The sequence below is a fragment of the Hippocampus guttulatus genome, chromosome 8 (assembly GCF_054856545.1).
Source record: "Hippocampus guttulatus isolate MCC_2025c chromosome 8, RoL_Hgut_1.0, whole genome shotgun sequence".
Taxonomy (NCBI): Eukaryota; Metazoa; Chordata; class Actinopteri; order Syngnathiformes; family Syngnathidae; genus Hippocampus; species Hippocampus guttulatus.
Genome location: NC_141268.1, coordinates 8704495 through 8724900, shown reverse-complemented (window position 1 = coordinate 8724900; position 20406 = coordinate 8704495). Strand labels below are relative to the sequence as shown.

At 42.4% G+C, this 20406-nt stretch overlaps 1 protein-coding gene across 1 annotated transcript in view; it reads left to right on the top strand.

The window, feature by feature from the left end:
* sema3fa (sema domain, immunoglobulin domain (Ig), short basic domain, secreted, (semaphorin) 3Fa) overlaps window positions 1-20044 on the top strand; it is a 71557-nt gene extending 51513 nt beyond the window's left edge. Inside the window, exons 9-19 of the mRNA XM_086117758.1 lie at window positions 2294-2433; window positions 3430-3544; window positions 8560-8629; window positions 9057-9201; window positions 11910-12132; window positions 12776-12864; window positions 12962-13003; window positions 13079-13236; window positions 14839-14906; window positions 15298-15431; window positions 15822-20044. Coding sequence (XP_085973884.1) covers window positions 2294-2433; window positions 3430-3544; window positions 8560-8629; window positions 9057-9201; window positions 11910-12132; window positions 12776-12864; window positions 12962-13003; window positions 13079-13236; window positions 14839-14906; window positions 15298-15431; window positions 15822-16262 — 1625 coding nt within the window. The 3' untranslated portion in view covers window positions 16263-20044. The remainder of the gene's footprint in view (window positions 1-2293; window positions 2434-3429; window positions 3545-8559; window positions 8630-9056; window positions 9202-11909; window positions 12133-12775; window positions 12865-12961; window positions 13004-13078; window positions 13237-14838; window positions 14907-15297; window positions 15432-15821) is intronic.
* The last annotated feature ends 362 nt before the right edge of the window (window positions 20045-20406 follow it).

The following is a 20406-nucleotide window of genomic DNA, read 5'->3' as shown; positions in this document are numbered from 1 at the left end:
AGAAGAGCTGCGCGACCATACAGTGTATCTCTCTTGTACTGATTCCATGTGATCAAGTCGCACACAGCAAAGTGAAAAGGAGGAAGTGTGACAAAAACTGTTTAATTCAAATTATTTATTATCTGTATATTTTATACTGTTATGTCATGTAATGCTAGTCTCATTCAATGGCACATTGCAAACATCTCAAATCACCACTGAAATCTTTGGGGGATGTGAGAGCCATGCAAGATTCTGCATTGTCGTTGAAAGAAATGTGATCTATTAAAAAAAAGAAGCACTTTTTCTTCACTCATTTTTTGACAGCCTCCTGACGTAATTGGTTGGTGGTGTTTTGTCGGAATTAGGTGGATGCACACTTATCCACTCAATGGCTCTAATCGTTAACACGTGGCGTAAAAGCGCTCTTTGCTAATTGTTGAGAACACGTCTGCACAAAGCCGACGAGGTCAGCCCTGATGGGAACTTGACAGCACGTCAATAGTGACTCATAGAGTTGATGAGCCACGATTGGGAAAGCATCATCAGTTGATGTTGCCAAATCAATCCCAGCCTCGCCCTTCGACGTTGCTCCTCTTGGAAATCGAATCCTAATCCTGTTGCCGTTGACAATACTCTTTTGTGGCTCATCCATGGAATCGGAACACCTGAGTCCCACTTATAAATCGTGCTGCATGTTCTCCACAGGTGTGAGCATTTTAAAAGGGAACTCAAGCGAAGTTGTCAAAACTTTCTGTTCTATTTGAAACATGCATATCGTCTTTTTCTGATGTTGTAGTGAAGTATTTTTTTGTTAAAAATATTTTCATCTATTTTTTAAAACGACTTATTATGTGAATCAGAGCGGCACGATGGACGAGTGGTGAGCACGTCTGCCTTAAAGTGCAGAGGTGCAGGGTTCGATTCCGGCTCCGGCCTTCCTGCGTGAAGTTTGTATGTTCTCCCCGTGCCTGCGTGGGTTTTCTCCGGGTACTCCGGTTTCCTCCCACATTCCAGAAACATCCATGCCAAGTTAATGGAACACTGCAAATTGTCCCTAGGTGTGATTGTGAGCCCGCAGGTTTGTTTGCCTATGTGTGCCCTGCGATTGGCTGGCAACCAGTTCTAGGTGTCCCCGTCTACTGGCCGAAGACAGCTAAGATAGGCTCCGGCACACGCGTGAGGATAAGCATTAGAAAAATGGATGGATGGATTACTGGATCTGAATCCAGCACACTTACCTTCGATATGGACGGTGTGACACAGTTGCAGTTCCTACTGATACCTTTTTAGCAAGCCAGGCTTACTTAGCTGTGTGTTCCTGTTCCAGTGAACGCTTACTCAAATGTAAGGCAACCAGCTGAGTGAAGTCAAACCAGAAAAAAAAAAAACAAGAATGGGAAGGTAGACATGCCAGCCACGAGTGACCATCATATTGCACAAAACAAAATATTCATTGCTGGAGAAATTTCTGCCCACTGAAAGCCATGTATTGTCCAATATTGTGTCCAAAAATATAAATGTGTTTTGTTTGGGTTTTTTTTTTAAGGATGAGGGGTGGCAGAAAAAAAAAGTCCCACAAAATTTAGAATTGTGTTTCAGACAGCAATGATATGTAATTTACTATAGTTGTGCAAGGTGCTGGTAAAAGCTTGGCAATAGATCTCAAAAGTGCTTGAAAAATGAGTGTGGGATCTGTATACCCTCATTTGTCCCTGTATTTGGGTAGGTGGGTGGGGCACCTTCTCTTGGATCTGTGTACTCCATGAAGCTATTTTGACCACTGCTGGGTGGGACAAAATGAAGTGATGTCCTAAGGTTCAGTGAAAAGGAAAAACAGGGATGATTCCTCAGCCCTCAGTAATCATACAAATGGTTATTGAGGCCAAATCGTGTGTTTGGACAGCGACCCAAACCTCAATCCTCCCTCCTCTGGACCGATAAATTGTTATTCAGGGCTCAGCTCTTGGGTTTGGTCAGTTTCTTGTCAGCTGTCTCCTGGTTACAATCATATTATTATTGCATGTCAAAGCAAGTCGACCAATTCTAATGACCTCCAATTTAAAATGCTTGTGGTCTCCGATGTCGTATCAAATAGAGCGATTTTACTAAACGTGCCTTTGTCGGCAATTTCGTTTCTCCTTGCATTATTGCTAGAGTCTTTTACCCTGGAAGAATTAAGAACCATCTCTCCTGCTGCCACGTTTATCGTTTCTGCCTGTCAAATGCATTGCCGTCTTTGTCTTGGTCATATGCCAACTCCACCTGGTCGAGAATAAGAACGTTTTCGTTTCTCTGTTTTTCATTTCTCTAGATCCGACATTCATCCATGCACACCTCATCCCTGACAGCGCCGAGAAGAACGATGACAAGCTCTACTTCTTCTTCCGTGAGAAGGCCACCGAGATGGGTCAGAGTCCCATGAGCCAGTCCAGAATCGGGCGGATCTGCTTGGTGAGTTGCCGCATTAAGTGAGGCGCACACATACCGATTTTTGACATCGTGATCAATTTTGGAAATGTGAGAGAGATTGAGGAGGGAAAAAAATCGGTGGTGTTCCAAGCAGATTGGGAAGGAAAAAACACTCTTAACACCCCTCCACCGCTGGATCCTCGCTCAAATTATCTTTTCGAGACATCCGATTGTCAGATATTTGTTGACTTGGATCACGACAGAGCAGAAATGCCAAAAATCCGGCTCGATTGTCGATTTGTATTTCCCCCAGTTTGAATGGATGTTTGAGGCCTGGCTTTCTCTGCCTCTTTAGATGGAAATTCCAAAACGATCAATCCTCATCTTCAATGATGACATGCGTCCAATTAATGGTCAGGACAGGAAAGCAAACCATTGCTGTTTGAGTTTAGGCTGGATAGCATTTTGATATTTTGGATCCTTTTGAAAGAGAATGGAAATGAACTTCAGTTCACATCTTGCCTCCAGAGGTGATAACCAAGTGGTGTGATGGTTGTATTTATCCAAAAAAAAATGCTTTATTTGGGATGTTGTTGGCCACACGTTCAAAAGGCTCTTCATAGACATTGACTAGTTATACGATGCAGTGAAATACAGCTTGAATACGTGAGTCAGTGTGAGAACCCTTTTCACTTCCCTTATATGGAAAAGATGATGGTCTCCCAGTGTCACAGAGACACAGCCTGTACTTCATGCAAATCATTCTGACAGGGCGAAAGGCGTGAACAAAGTTCATTATTTCCAGCCCGTGAATCATTTTGATTCCCTTCTTCAGTAGGAAAAATTGGCCGATCTCGCTCGCGCGAGCACACGGGCCCAGTTGAAACACGAAGCTGTTTTTGTTCCAGCGGGCCAACGGCAACAGCGGAGCCAGCGCGGTTAGCTTGAACGGCTTTGCCTCACACAGCTGCGAGTCAGTCGTGGATACATGAAAGATACGTAATGATGGATAACCCATATGTCGTTGCGTCCCTGCAGAATGACGACGGCGGCCACTGTTGTCTGGTGAACAAGTGGAGCACCTTTCTGAAGGCCCGGCTCATCTGCTCGGTGGCCGGAGCCGATGGTGTCGAGACGCACTTTGATGAGCTCAGTGAGTCCACACACACACACACACACGCTAAACTTCACGTAAGGCCATTTTGTTTGTGTCACTTTAATCACAGAGCAAATTCAGCGATGAGCTTATGCAGTCCTCTTCATCATAAAAACCCGTTGGTAATTGTGGATTTTCTTCGACACTGCTCCACACTGTCATGATCTACTGGCAGACTTCAGCAATAGTTGCTCTTGTAAACGCTACTTTTATTCTTTACTCATGCGGCTAGTTTTGGGAAAACATTTTGTCATCCACGTCTCCCTCTGAACTACACTGATGAAGATTCAGTATGAGGGCGGACTCGGACAATTTCATTGGTCCACATTTCATCCGTCAACTGCGACAAGACTATTGGTAAACTGGCGGGATGAATCCATCTATCCATCCAACAATCCATTTTTCGATCCGCTTATCCTCACGAGGGTTGCGGGGGGTGCTGGAGCCTATCCCAGCCGTCTTCGGGCAGTATGCGGGGGACACCCTGAACCGGTTGCCAGCCAATCGCAGGGCACACACAGACGAACAACCATCCACGTTCACACTCACACCTAGGGACAATTTAAAGTGTTCAATCAGCCTGCCATGCATGTTTTTGGAGTGTGGGAGGAAACCAGAGTACCCGGAGAAAACCCACGCAGGGCTGGGGAGAACATGCAAACTCCACACAGGAAGGCTGCAGCCAGAATCTATCAATAAAACTAAAATAAAAAAGCTCCTCCCTAAAAATTCATGAATAACGCGTGTCATATTTAAAGTCACAGGTTAAAAACATGGGGGAAAAGGAACATCTTATAGTCCAGAAAGTACCATAGTGACAAAGTTAATCATGCTAACCAATCAACCAGACGTGATTTCATGGTATGTAGCTTTCGTAAGAATCACAACAGATGGGGAGGGGAGGGAAAGATGAGAGAGGAAAGTTGTTACTGATGTTATTTGGCATTTTGCAAGTTGAAAGACCCCATTGAATGCCAGCAAAATGGGGCAAGATGGAATTACACTTCCTCCCCTTACTGTGGCCCGGAATAAAATGATCAAACTTGTGGTTGGGAAGCGCTGCTATAACCAAAATCTGCATCTGCTAACAGCTAAGCATCTGGCGCATAATGGACATATCCATATACCCTGATAGGAAAGCTGGCCGTCCAAAGTTAGAACTCCATGACATGATTTGTAACCACAACAGGTCTTGACAGATTCACTATCTTGCCCTCCACAGATTGAGCCGACATCTCCTTTGAGCAATGCTAAACCTAAAAGGAAAAATAAGACGGTACCGGAATGCGAGTACTTCTACAGTATAGCGAGAGATCATAATAATGAGCAGCTAGCTTCTGACCAGGGCTGTCTGTTATTCACATGAGTGACAGGATTAGGGGCAGGGGGGATTTGTGGTATCCTTGAAGCTGTCCCCGCTGGTGTTGCAAGGAAGGAATCCTTCAAGTGTACTTAGAATACAAGTCTAAATTTACCACAAAATATGTCATGACATGCCTCAGCTGTAAGGCGTAAGGGCATACGGTATATTGTCGTCCCATTGCGGCGTGGCCAAAATTGAACAGGGTATTGACCATTTCGGGCAAATTCCAGGGTTAGTTTTGACAAACTCCAACAAAACACTTCAACCTAATCAGAAACGGGTAAATGGGTCACGCTGATTGTTTAACTTTTTTTTTTTTTGCCATGGCATTTACGCCACCGTGGCCTCAAAGTTGGATCATTTGGATGACTTGCCTTGAAACGGGAATGCAAAGCCTTTTTCATTTTGCTCGTCATCATGCTCCCTTTTCCCCTTCTTTATCCATCCCTCCTTTTTTGTCCTATCCCAGCAATCAGGGATAGTTTTTTCCACTATCGGGACGCTGTGTGCAAACGCGCGTGACAAACCAAAAAGTTACACTGACGCAAGTTGTTCCAGTTCACGGCTGATTTATTCCTCCTGCGCTCCTTCTGCCTGTAAAACAGGCCGTCAGAGGAAGAACGGATTTCTCCTTTGCAGCGCAGCCATTACCTGTCATTTTCATAGCTCATGCGAAGGGTTGTCGTCCTCGTGATCAAAGCGAGAGTGTAGACTTGGCGGGATGAGAACTGAAGGCTCCGTTGTATTTGCTATTCATCCTCAATTCAATTAGCACGATTCACCTCTTTTCTCTTCTGTTTGCGTAACTGGACAAATAAATCTGTACAAGGATCAAAACACGATAATGTGTCAGATTGATGTCTGACTCGTTGAGAAAGATCACAAGTTAGGGAGGAGGGGACGGCATGTCATGTTTATTTTTTCTTGATGTGTTTCCCTAAGGGCAATTACCGTCCTTCACTGTTCAAGGCCAGTTAAAACAAGTGAAACAGCACTTGTTTTACCCCCGGTTGTTGCACAACATGAACCTGACCGACAGTATATGTTCAACTAGAATTCCACTCCACCTGTCAAACTTTATGTATTTAATTTTTTTCACCTCCTTTTTTGTTTTGGCTTGCATTTTTCCTCTCATTAAATCCATCAGTGGCCATGTAGGGCTTGCAAGTGCCTGCAGCCTGCAGTCATGTTGGATGCATATGGCTCCTATTAGAGGCGTGTCTCAACATACAATCTATGTTTTACTTTTATTCCCCGGCGGGACGCAGGAACTGTAGTTTTAGTGTCCGATGAGTTTAGATTCAGGATCCCGTTGAGGTTCTGGTAACCTCTGATTCTTAAATGTCTCCATGTGTCATTACACTGGGACCTGAGAGCCCCCCAAAATGGCACAGATCATATTGAGATCAGTTTTAGGCTTACAAATGCATCCCCACTTGTCAGTGGGTTCAGAATACAACAAAATATATTATCGAAATTTTCCACTTGTACATCCCCCTATTACGATTTGTTATTTGATTTATATGTCATCTAATAATTGATTCCAGACCCTTAAAATTTGCCTGATAATAATAATTCTATGGAAGTTTGAAAATTCATCATCCCAAAACGGCTTTAATTTACCAACAAGAAATATGGCAGGCATGCCTGTTGTGATTAGATTAACTCATTCAGTACCAGCCAATTCTGGACCAAGTCTGAAAAGACGTTTAAAAACGTTTTTGGGAGTGAATGAGTTAATTGAAAAAAGCCTCAAAAAGCCATGCCAGGAAACATCCAAAAATTCTGCCATTTTGGTTTGAAGCACCCATTTTAAGATCAATTTTCTGGGTTCCTTCAAACACAAACTCGCCCAAAAGTACCTTTAATGGAGCAACATTTAATTTGGTCGGCATTTCAATCATAAGAACACAGAATGAAAAGTCTTAAAAAGGCAGGGGTTATTTTTTTTTTCTAAATCCTTTCCCCATGCCAACTTTTCCTAAGATGGTTGGCTTGTGTATTCTTAGTACTGTATACCTTCTACAAATCCAACTCCAATGAAGTTGGGATGTGACAAAAATGAATTCAAAACGGAATACAATGATTTGCAAGTCATGTTCAATTTATATTGAATTCAATACATCACAGAGACAAGATACTCAATGTTCAAACTGATAAACTTTGTTGTTTTTAGCAAATAATCACAAACTTAGAATTTTATGCCTGCAACACTTTTCCCAAAACCTTTTCTTTTAACAACATTCAAGAAACATTTGGGAACTGAGGACAGTACTTGTTGAACCTTTGGAGGTGGAATACTTTCACATTCTTGCTTGATTTACAGTTTCAGCTGTTCAACAGTCCGGGTATCCGTTGTCGTATTTTACGCTTCACAATGCGCCACACATTTTCAATGCGAGACAGGTCTGGACTGCGGGCAGGCCGATCTTGTACCCGGACTCTTTTACTATGAAGACACTCTGTTGTAACACATGCAGAATTTGGTTTGGCATTGTCTTGCTGAAAATAAGGAAGGGGCATATATGAAAAAAATGTTACTTGGATGGCAGCATCTGTTTCTCCCAAACTTCTGCGTACTTTTCAGCATTAATGGTGACTATTGAACTTTGCATCCATAACAGTCCTCATGGTACTTTTCCTCTTTGGCCTGAAGGACAGGAGATCCACAATTTTAAAATACAACTTGAAATGTGGACTCATCAGACCACAGAACACTTTTCCACTTTGCATCAGTCCATCTTAGACGAGCTCGGGCCCAAAGAAGCCGGCGGCGTTTCTGGATGTTGTTGATCACTGGATTTTGCTTTGCATAGTAGTTTTAAATCACGCCGAACTACACTGACATTGGTTTTCTGAAGTGTTCCTGAGCCCATGCGATGATATCCTTTACACATTGATTTCGGTTTTTGATGAAGTGCCGCCAGAGGGATCAAAGGTCACGCACATTCAAGGTTGTTTTCGGCCTTACCGCTTACAGTCGTGATTTCTCCAGATTCTCTGAAGGTGTTGATGATATTATGGAAAGTAGATGCTGAAATTCCTAAATTCCTTGCAATTGTCAATTGTCCTTAAACTGTTCAACTATTTTCTAACGCAGTTGTTCCCAAAGAGGTGAACCTCACCCCATTTTTGCTTGTGAATGAGCAATCCGGGAAATCTCCTTTTATCCCCAATCATGGCACCCACCTGGTCCCAGTTAACCTGTTCACCCGTGGTATGTTCCAAATAGGCGTTTGATGAGCATTCCTCAAATTTCTCAGTCTTTTTTCCCACCTGTCCCAGCTTTTTCGGTACGTGTTGCAGCCATAAATTCAAATTCAAACCAATGAAGTTTATCAGTTTCAACATTAAATAGCTCGTCCTTATGGTGTACTCAATTAAATATAGGTTGAACGCAGTGTTGCTGAGTGTTGGTGGCTGCTGTCAGCAGCCTCCATGAGTACCCGATACCTTAAAATATGGCTGGTTTCAGCCCAATTTGTAACTGTTGAGCCATAAATATGCATGGGTCCACTGTAATGTACTGTAGATCACATACTCAGCATTCTTATCCTCACCTTTGCAAGTTGGTACATTCTTTCATGTTATCATATTTTGCACAAATGCTGCGACAAACAATTCAAAAGTACTTTATTTGCCCTTTCAGGGGATGTTTACATCCAGCCGACCCAAGACACCAAAAATCCTGTCATCTACGGAGTCTTTTCAGTTTCAGGGTGAGTGTCTTAACTATGTTTGCAAAACATGAAACAGAAAAGTGACTGAATCCCGACAGGTCAGGCCTGATAGCAAGTGCCCTAATTTGAGGAGGAACACACAACCCAGCCAGACATGTAAAATTTAGATACAGGCAGGACATAATGCCGTGGTGTGTCCTCTGCTTTGGCATCAGACATGTTTAAACGAGGATGATGAAAGCACTGCTAATCACGGAGGCACACTGGACACAAACACAGAATAGAGAGCCCTGTGCTTATGGCCAGTGTTTGGCAGCGTGTGGGCGTTTTTCTATGTCAATGTGTCAGACGGCTCTTGGTTGTGAGAGTACCGTATGTTTGTGTTTCCTGGGAAGTAGCTTCTACCCGTCGCATGCAGTCCCCTCTGTCATTATCTCGGCACTCACTGGCTTGTTCTCCTGTACAGATCTGTGTTTAAAGGCTCGGCTGTGTGCGTCTACTCCATGGCAGACATCCGCATGGTGTTCAATGGTCCTTTCGCCCACAAGGAAGGACCCAACTATCAGTGGGTGGCCTACACAGGGAAGATTCCTTACCCCAGACCTGGCACTGTGAGTGGTAAACGGATGAATATTAATAGCACAGTACAGGAACATACAAATATGATTATAAACACATGAGGGCTTGGAAATTACAGCTTTAAAAATATATATACAGTGGTGCTTTGAGATACATATTTTTCGAGATACGTTTTTTTGGCCGATTGTTTTGCTTTGAATTGCAAGCAAAAATTTGACATACAAGTGCTTGTTTCTTGGCAGTGAACAAGTCGCAGTTTTGTCAGATTGTAAGCAGTTTTTTTTTTCCAAAAAGAGGCTTGAAGCTGTTTGTTGCCACTCCCAGTCTAGGTTTACTGTCGAACTAAACAAAACAAAAGAATGACTCATTGTATATTAAAAACAACCACATAAATTAAATAAAATGCTTAAATAAAGTCTAGTTAGCTTAATGCTAACAAACAATGTAAATGCAATAGACGAGCTAACACATAGCATTGGTATCGCTGTGTTATAACCGTTAAACTAAGGATAGTTCAACACAACGGTGAAGCAACACATGCAGACTGACACTACTGTCTTACAATACTCACGGCATATATAATTTATTGTCTGTGAAAAACAACTAACGTACCTGCCACTCATCGAATCAGTTGTGAAACTCTTCTTTGTGTGTGTCTATGTTTGTATTTTACTGCCCCCAGATGGCTATGGCGCACACACCAGAATGAGCAGGACAATATCCATTGACCTCAAGCAAAAACAAAAATGAAAACACAAAAACTTTTTTAATTCTTTACATTCATGTAATGATGCCATTACTATATACTTTTAGAACATACAATATTGCATAGTGTTACATTTTTCACTTAAAAAAACACATTGCAACATTTTGGAATGAAGGCTGCAACGGGTTAATGGCATTTTCATTCTTTCCAAAGCAGAAAGTTGATTAGATATCCAAGTGTTTTCAGTTACAAGAGTGGTCACGGAATGAATTAATCTCCTATCTCAAGGCAACACTGTACTGTACATGCTTCTTCTTATTATTACATATCATGTTAAGTGATTACCTGTCTGACAATGTCAATGAAAATTCTAAAACTGATTATTAGTCAGAATGTTTTGATACCACTCTTCAGTAATTATCCTCTGTTTATAAAGTCAAATTTGTCCAGCATAGTGGAATAGTGGTTAGCACTTCGAGGTCACATTTCTGAGGTTTGTCCTTCAAATATCAGCTGCAGCCTTCCTGTGTGGTCTTTCTAAAGACATCTGCGGTCGGTTCATCGAAGAGCGGGGGTTCTTTTTTTTTTTTGGAACAACAATTCAAGAAAACAATGAAATGAGGAAGTATTTAGCAAAATACAGACCAATAGGGGAAAAAATGACCTGGCAAGATTTTTTTAAAAATGTCTTGACAGACAAAGAATAAGCAGGGGTGATTGAGTTGTTTGTTTATTTTGTTTTGTTATTGCCTCGATTGGCGATATTTAATCCTTAACCTGTGAGTGTGAATGTTTGTCTCTATGTGCCACTTGACTGGCTGGCGACCAGTCCAGGGTGCGCCCCACTTCCTGCGCAAAGTTAGCTGGGATCAGCTCTTGTTCACCCACAACCCTAATGGGAACAGGCGGTTTTCAAAATGGATGGATGACTTGTCCAAATTGTTATGTTAAGGCCGCAGTTGTAACAATAGTTTTTTTGGCTCTTGGGCTCCCCCTAGAGTGACAAAATGTTATCTACATGGTACTCGAACACTCTCCACAGAGAATAATCATGCCTTAATGATAAACATTTGTTCCATTTCCAGCAATTAAGGGAAACACCCAATGTAAATCTCAAATAGAGTGAAAGCCTAAACAATTAAATGTGTTTTAAATATGCGACATTTGAGATATGTCCATCAAAATAAGTAAAATAAATTGTGACAGTAGCCAATGGACTTTTTATGTCAGTAGAAGGAAGATCCAGGCCAGGCTGACTAAAGGCTATGTAATATTTAATATTTGTACTATTAACATATTGTGTACCTATGTGTTGTAACTGCCTGATTTTTTTTTTTTTCCGTGTGTGTGTCACAGCCTTATTCGAAAACGGAACTAATTCATTTTCCTCCAAGCGCTACACAGAACACTCCTTAATGACAATGGCAGTAATATGTTTGGGAAATGTTTCAAAATGTTTTAAGAATAAATTAGATTCATTGAAAATATATAATTATTTTCAATACATTTTCAAAAATCTGCAAAATCAAAATAATGAATTCCCATTGTCATTCTTTTGATTGGGCACTCAAAATTGTCCCTAGGTGTGAGTGTGAGCATGGATGGTTGTTCGTCTGTGTGTGACCTGCGATTGGCTGGCAACCGGTTCAGGGTGTCCCCCGCCTACTGCACGAAGACAGCTGGGATAGGCTCCAGCATCCCCGCGACCCTCGTGTGGATAAGCGGATAAAAAAAATGGATGGAGGGATGGATAACTCAACTCCCATTTTCAGTGTTCCACAAACCTAGCTCACAGCTTTAAGCAGTAATTTTAGCACCAGTGTTCACACCATCGACATATGAAGCCTCCAGTTTGGCCCGCCCATATCATACCGTAAAAGATGATGTTGCAGTGTCGCCACGGCAACAGCAGCAATATTTTCCTACTTATTACAAGCTAGCATAACATCAAAAGGAGTTTAAATGCTTTATGTTTTACAGCCAAGCTATACTATGTGGTCGCTTGAAATCATCACGTGTCATTTGTGAAAACAGTGTCCCGGAGGGACGTTCACCCCCAACATGAAATCCACCAAGGATTACCCGGACGAGGTGATCAACTTTATGAGAAACCACCCCACCATGCACAACACCGTATACCCGGTACACAAGCGGCCCCTGGTGGTCCGGACCAACGTGGACTATGAGTTCACCACCATCGCCGTCGATCAAGTGACGGCCGCCGACGGAAGCTACGAAGTCCTCTTCCTGGGCACGGGTTGGTGGAAACACAGACATTATTATTGTTTTGTTTGTTTTTTAAATTATTAGTAGTAGTAGTTTTTAGGACCCAAACACCAGAATCACTGTTGAGTATTAATGTACTCATGAATGAATGGGCTTTTTTAGCGGGTTCAGGATGACTTAAAATTTGCCAATTTTCACAAGCAAATGTGGGTTAAAGTTAAGGTTTCAAATCAGAGTTGCAAGTGGTGGATTAAGGTTTCAAGTCAATGTTAAGGTTTCAAGATAAGGTTACAATGGAGGGTTAAGGCTGTAAATGAGGGTTTGAAAACAAAGGGTTTCAATTTCAAGAGAGGCTTTGAAATGAGGTTTTCAAGGGTGGGTAGAAGTTTCAAGTCAGTATTCGGTTCGACCAGTCCATACACAATTAGGTGATCGGGTCTATCAAAACGGGAAGACTTTAGGATCCATGCATGACATTTAATTGCAAGTGTGTTGTTTTGGTTTCAAGTAGCTATTCTAGGCGAATTTGTGGCAAGGTTTGCCACAATGGCAATAAAGATTCGATGCAGTTTTTATTAGAAGCAGTCGTGGACACAAAATGACATTTTTGCTATGGTGGTTGTAATCCAAAGAATTTCAAGGACTGATTATTCTCCTGATCTTGTGTTGGTCAGATCGCGGAACGGTGCAGAAGGTGATTGTGTTGCCACGAGACGACCTTCAGACCGAGGAGCTAGTTTTGGAGGAAGTGCAGGTCTTTAAGGTTTGTCGCCTCAGCCTCGTTGCCGTTCCGATCGTCTTTTGAGTTCCTCTTTTGAGGTGTGAAAACTTAATTTATGACTTTGAGGTTTGTTTGGCAGGTTCCCACCCCGATCACCACCATGAAGATCTCATCCAAGCGCGTAAGTCGACGGAATGTCTCACAAGGCGAGAGTGACGCAGCACCTGTCACTCAACGGACACTTCTCCTTCAACAGCAACAACTGTACGTGGCGTCCGTACTGGGTGTGACCCACCTGGCGCTCCACCGCTGCGACGTGTATGGCGAGGTGTGCGCTGACTGCTGTCTGGCTCGAGACCCGTACTGCGCCTGGGACGGAAAATCTTGCTCCAGATACTCGGCCTCGCAGAAGAGGTGTGTGTTCGTTTAAGATGGGAAGCATGCAAACGTTCGGTGGTACCTAAATTCATGAGTTTGCGTTGCTTTGGATGAGCCAGTTTATCTTCATGCTACCAACACTGCTAAACATTATCAATCAGAAGGAGCAGCACAATATCCGTAAAAAAAATAAAATAAAAATAAAACATTTTTTAAAAACCTGATCAACTCTAACTTCTATTTAATTACGAAATGGCTGTTAGTTTTTCAAAAGTACAACATCATGTGACAAGTACATGTTGCAAAAGCTCGAAAGGGGGAAAAAATATCACTTAGCTGATCACTCTGTTGACGTAGTGTTCTTTGTAATCTCATACAGGGGTGGTGTCATGTTATTCTTTTGTACGAGGACGTCAACCAACGAGAACTACAAAGTTTGGGTTGAAACCATTATCAGAATTAGAAAGTTCCAGTTCAAGCCATTTTATTTTCCATTTTTGGTCACGTAACATATACCAGATTATGACTGTCACCTTCCTATATATCTGTATGTCTGCATTTTACTGCCCCCAGGTGGCCAAGATGCACATACCTAAAGGAGCAGCACAATATTCATTCAAATGAAGCAAAAAAAAAAGTTCTTTATAGGGCTGCCCCAGTAGAGCGTTCACACGTGCAAATTAGCTCCGGCGTAGCCCCGGAAAACAGCTTACACCGGAGCAAATTTGATCCACCTCAGGGAGGTGGTTTAAAAATTTGCTCCAGAGCAAATGCTTGTTTGCGAAGCAGCACCGATGTAAATTTGCACGTGTGAACGCAACTGGGTTAAATTTGCTCCAGAGCAAATGCTTGTGAAGAGTTTACGTACGGCGAGAATGCGTTGCTTTCGTGCTCTGTCGGACTTCTGTCATGTGTTTGTTTAATAACGACACAAGACTTGGCTGGTAACATCTTTCCTTTTGTAGGAGACTGGACTGTCTCGGAGTTGTTTGTGTAGTTTGTTCCTTTGTTGTGTGTTCACAACCCCCCGCCCCCCATATCATTTATTTTGTGATTTCCTCTCTTGATTTCCTGTTTGGCGCATTACGTGTTTGCTTTTCAGAGTGTCATTGAAGCCATCGTTGATTTACGTTTTCGGGGGCGGTCACTCTCGAGCAGAAGGCACGGAGACCGAGAAGGAGAAGGACGTGCCTGTCCAGTAGTCGCTTGAGTTGTGTATACGTTTTAAAAAGAACCAACACGACAGCTCATTTGTTTTCTGTCGTTTTGCTCCGCTGCAGAAACTGCCGTGTGAACGCAAGTGGGGCTGCACCGACGCTGTGCCGGTGCTGACACGCTCAGCGGCTTTGTACGTGTGAACGCTCCACACAATTTGCTGCGGTGCACAATATATCGCAACAAAATACATCGGTGCAGCGCCGGAGCAAATGTGTGCCGTGTGAACACCCCTTATGTTGTATTCATTCATGTCATAATTGTATGCTTTTATAAAGCGCAATATTCTGAAAGGCTTTACTTTATTTATTTTTTTTGTGGGTGGGGTGGCTAGTACAGATTAATGTTAAATCAATGTACCACTGTATTTAACTTGAGTTGATGTCAAATTCCAAATGGACTTTCTACTTTTGATCCTCTTAGACGCAGCCGTCGTCAGGATGTCAAGTACGGTAACCCCATCCGCCAATGCAGAGGCTACAACTCCAATGGTGAGCATCGAAAGAACTTTGCACGTGAACTTGTCGAAAACAGTACACCAGTGCTCTCCAATCTATTGAGCCACACCCGCCACCACCAAAAAAAAAAATGCCACAAAAAGTATGTAGACTGAAATTATAATGGTATTATCACTCAATCTCTGATGTTTACTCATTCGGAAATCTGGGCCTTTTTAGCTGAACACAAAACAATTAAATCATTCATTCATTCATCTTCCGAACCGCTTCACCCTCACTAGGGTCGCGAGGGGTGCTGGAGCCTATCCCAGCTGGCTTCGGGCAGTTAAATCAATTATTAAGAAAAAAAATATTACTTGTATTTATTATGATATATTATGGATTGACAACTCCTTACATTGTTTTGTTTTGGGGTTTTTTCCAGCCAATAAGAATACTCTGGAGACAGTTCAGTATGGCGTGGAGGGCAGCACTACGTTCTTGGAGTGCCAGGCCAGGTCCCCACATGTTTCTCTCAAGTGGCATCTTCAGAAAGAGAATAGTGACAGAAGAAAAGAGGTGATTACTATTATTTTATTTTTTTGTAATTATTATTATTACTCCGATTATTTGTTTGTTTACTTTGGCGGCATCTTGTCGCATCTCAGTGCGTTTAGGTATGTTAATAGGTATGTTTTTCGGCAAATAGCTGGTGATAGGTTATACGGGGGTAAAAGAAAAAAACAATTAGCATCTATGTTGGGGTGCTTTGAACACAAACGGCTCACCAACAGCAGGTAGGCAGACAATATAACAGCACTCACAGGCATACACTCTTTATCCTCTGTATCGAATGAGTAATAGTGCCATTATCTTGAGCTCAGAGAGGAGGTGAGATGCTGTCACGAATCTCACGAGAGAGTTAAAATAAATTGTATTGAAACCGTTTATCATCCCCTCCACTTCCAGATTCGCTCCGAGGGCCGCATCCTGAAGACGGACCAGGGACTCCTGATCCGCTCCCTGCAGCCATCAGACAGCGGCATCTACCAGTGCACATCCACAGAGAAGAACTTCAAGCACACACTGGTAAAGCTGCAGTTGGTGGTGCTCTCCAGCCGAACCGTCAACAACGTCCTGGTAGAGACGGGCGCACCTTCCCTCGCCTTGGCACCACTGCAGTCCAGCGCCTGGACGCCAAGCGCCGGCCAGTACAAGGACCTGCTGACTATCCTGAGCCAGCCGGAGATGGGCCTGATCAACCAGTACTGCCAGGACTACTGGCAGCTGGGGGACAGCGGCGGTGGCCTGGGGGATGCCAAAGCCAAGAGTCTGAAGGAGCTGAAGGAGCAGAAGAAGCCGCGCAACCGCCGGCATCGCGATGACGAGACGAGCCCGGTGGAGACATGAGGAGCCGGAAACGACCAGTAGCGAGTCTACCACACCTCCAGAAATGCTACACTATCCCTCCAGTTTTGAGGTGTGACTCATAACGGACGCAATACAGCAGAAAAGACAAAAAAACTCTCGGATGAAACACACAATATTTATTGTAGGTTGTAAAAAGTAATTCTTTCTACCTATCTAGAAAAAAAAGTTTTTTTTGTTTTGTTTTTTGTTTTTGTGAATAGGTTGCTGTTGTTATTATTCTAATGTTCTGGTTCATGTTACTGACTGTGTATTATGTCTTTTTTAAATTTTTGGTGTTTTGGGAGCATCCACGCATGGACGAGAACTTGGACTACAACGCTCCTCTCGAAAGCTGTTGAAAGATGGCACAAAAAGAGCATTTTTCAGGACCACGCAAATGCCCACAGACTTGTCTTCATGTTCCAATGCCTGGCCAAATTTTTCCAGAATCATCCAACTAGTGCACACGTTACCAATTTTTTTCAACGTGAGAGACCCCATACAGTAAAGGAAAAAGACCTGGTGTGTTCTTACTGCAAGTATACAGAATACAGTCCTGGAAAAAAATGAGAGGCCATTGCAAAATAGTTTGTGTATGGCAACAAATCTTCACTGAGATCCGCAGAATTAGTTTGTTGTTTTCTTCTGTCTGTCGGAAAAGAAAATACTTGCGCACGCAAAGTAGCAGGATTACAACATCATGCAGTAGCATAGCAGACCGAAGTCTACATGAAAAACAAGACAGAGAGTATATTTGATATTATTGTAAGTCACTGTAACATATACAACAAATATATAACGTATACACAGTTTGAACATTAACACTGTTATAATATTTGAAGAAAAAACATAAAGGATTAAAAATTTGATTAAATTGTATCAAGATCAACGTTTAAAAAAAAAACAAGCAGTTCTTAACTATTAAAAACTCTGTAGAGTGAATTCTGTGAATACAGTATACCTGTACATATTTGAAAACGAAATTGCTGAAAAATGTTGAAAGATGGAAAAGTATGCAGTACTCAAATTCGGAAATTTTGCATTGAGCTGCTTTTCACCATTTCAGTTTTCCAGATTTTTTTTTTGACGTGCGGTGCCGAGCGACCCACTTCGGCGTCAGGCAACTCCTCGCTCCACACGTTACGAATTTGAGCGCCTTCTTTCGTATCGGTTGTAATCCAACGCAGTTGCGAGTTACAGTGTTTATCTTTACTAGGCCCAAACCAATTCGCTCACGAGCTAACTGGTGACTCTCACCTCTCGTTGCAGCATGGGCAGACCCAAAACAACACGGTGGGATACATTTCAGCGACTGGAGGCTTTAAGTGGATTTTTTTTTTTTTGCGGCTCAAACATGTAGTTTTGCGTAGGCATAAGAATGCCGCTATAAATAAGTTGTATTTGATTGACAGCTGGGCGAGGCATGAGGAGGCATGGTAGAGTGAGATCCACGTACCAAAGGTGATACTCGTACCGCACTCTGAGAATCACTGGTCTACAGTATATGGTTATGACAGGCATGCACAGCAAGCAGCATTGGTCCAAAAGTCCCATCCTTGACTTTTAAAGTCTCTTTCTCATTTCATTCTGCAGTGCAGTTCTTTTCATTTTTCCCAGAACTGTATATCGCGACTGGTGTATTCAATCTGACCACCGCAATTGCAATCCAACCACATGCATAAGGATTTGGGATGGGAAATACTGAACAGATTCAAAATTTGTGATTGTCAACCATAAAAGAAAAGTCATTCTTAACACACCGCACACCACGGGATAATCACTCATGATAATCTTTTACAGGTATCCGCTTTGATAGGAAATGGAGGTGGTTGGAGAAAGCTTCGATTTGAGGCTATTATCGATATGTGTGCTTGCTCCTTTTGTTATCTTTCCATTTAACTCATTCACTCCCAAAGACGTTTTTAAACGTCTTTTCAGACTTGGTCCAGAATTGGCTGGTACTGAATGAGTTAAATTGTGAGTCTTCAGCGCATGATCATTGTTCTGAGGCAGAAACGGTCTCGTAGGACACAAACAGGAATCTTATCTCCAAAATGCAGATTCCAGCAGGCAGCTATTCCTGACTACATCTGTGCAAAATAAAAACAAAGCACCTTCTATTGCCGAACGCAGACTAAAGTATGGGAAGATGTCTCTTAAAGGGGGCGTTGGTGAAAAGCCTTCTGTATCTCTTGATCCCTTGTGGGTGTTCTTGAGGCTCCTCGTAAGCTTCCATCCTCTTTTCATATTTGGAGCAATTATACGCATCCAATTTTGTGGGAAGAGTCCTTAAAAAATGGTTTGTTTTGGCCGGTTGACTCAGGTGGTTAGAACGCGGTGCTAATAACGCCAAGGTCGCAGGTTTGAATCCCGTACGGGTTATCTTCTTCTTTTTTGCGGGCGGCACGGCTCAGTGTTGGAGTGGTCGTCTCCCAACCCAGAGGTTGGCGATTCGATCCCTGATCATTGCGTCCATGTCGAAGTGTCCTTAAGCAAGATACTAAACCCCAGTTGCTCCTGATGCTGTGTCATCAGCAGGTGAATGAGAAAACAGTGTGAAGCGCTTAGGGTACCTGAGGTAGATCATAGTGACAGCCCATTTACCACAATAAAAGTGGAAAGCGTCCGGTGCTGCAAGTTCCACATTTTCATGCTTCCTGTACTGCATTTGTCCCAACTCCTTTGTTCATGTGGGACCTCTGATACATGCAACTTGGTCATAAAATTGGGGTGGGTGCTGCAGTTTGACAAGGATTACTCACACACCCACCCACACACACACACATCTACAATACAAACATAAATGCACACAAGGGCACACAAACTCACATTAACAAGCACATGCACACACACACAAATTCACAGGCCACTCACAAACACCCTTATTCAAGCACACACACTAACATGAAGGTGTACACAATCTCACACACACACACACACACACCGTTATTTAAAAACACATGCACGAGTGCAAGCACAAACAGATGCTCTTGCAAATGTATACACACGTCCGGCCTCTCACACACTCTTAACATGTATTCACTCACACACGGGGCAACAGTCACAGAAGCACTTTAACACAAACACTCACACATACAAACACACGCTGGCACTCACACACACACGTGCACAATCTTACACATTTTGGACCCCACGCACATACTCACACACACATTTCAGTCATTAAAACGGAGACAGTGCAATTTGGGATTGCCCCCCAGTTTATTTGCAAGAGTTCATCTAAGTTCAACGCCGCATTCATCCAAATTGTGTCGATACTTGTGTCAGAGTTACATTTCATGCATCTTTGATTCGTTTATATATCATCAACGCAAGGGGCTGGGGGTGTTTTTGGTGGGGGAGGCATGTTCATAGAAAAGGTACAACCACAACAATTTTAATAGGGTGTCTTTCCGTGGTGCATGGCATGTACAGTGTATGTAAACAGTGTTTGTCTAAAAAGAGGCTTTGTTCCCGTGGATGTCGTTGAATGTCTTTCTCATTGTGGGACTATAAAAACTATATCAAAGAAGAAAAAAAAAAGAATAAATATGCGCTCAGCTTTTTTTTTTTTTTTTTTTAAGAGGGTGTTGGAGTCCAGATTGTACATTTATTTGAGATCTTATTTCTTCCCTCTGGGTTGCAAAGTAACACTGATAGGATGCACACTTGTAATAATGACTTGTAAAAGAAAAAAAAAAGAAAGACTTCCCCATCAATGTTGCTGACTAATAAATAAAAGCTCTATATTTTATAATAACAAATCCTATCTTGTGTTTGCCCTTTGCTGAGTATAGGATTGGAAGTTAGGATTTGCCCTTCAAATTAGGGCCCATATAAACGTTTGGATTTCAAATTTGGGTTTCAAACCAAGTTTGTGGTGCAAAGCGGGGTTCCAAATTCGGTTTTCAAGACAAGGGTTTGAGTATTTAAAAAGAGACAGATTGTGGTTTGAAACCATGGGTCGAGCTGCAAGGATTTCAAGAGAAAGATGAAGGTTGCAAAACAATATGAGGGTTTCAAAATTGGCTTTCAATAACAAAAGGGTTTTCATAATAAAAAAGACCAGGCAAAAAAAATGGTGAAAGTGAAATGTAGCACGCGCACACAGACACACAAACACAAACACATGGAGCTGTATATA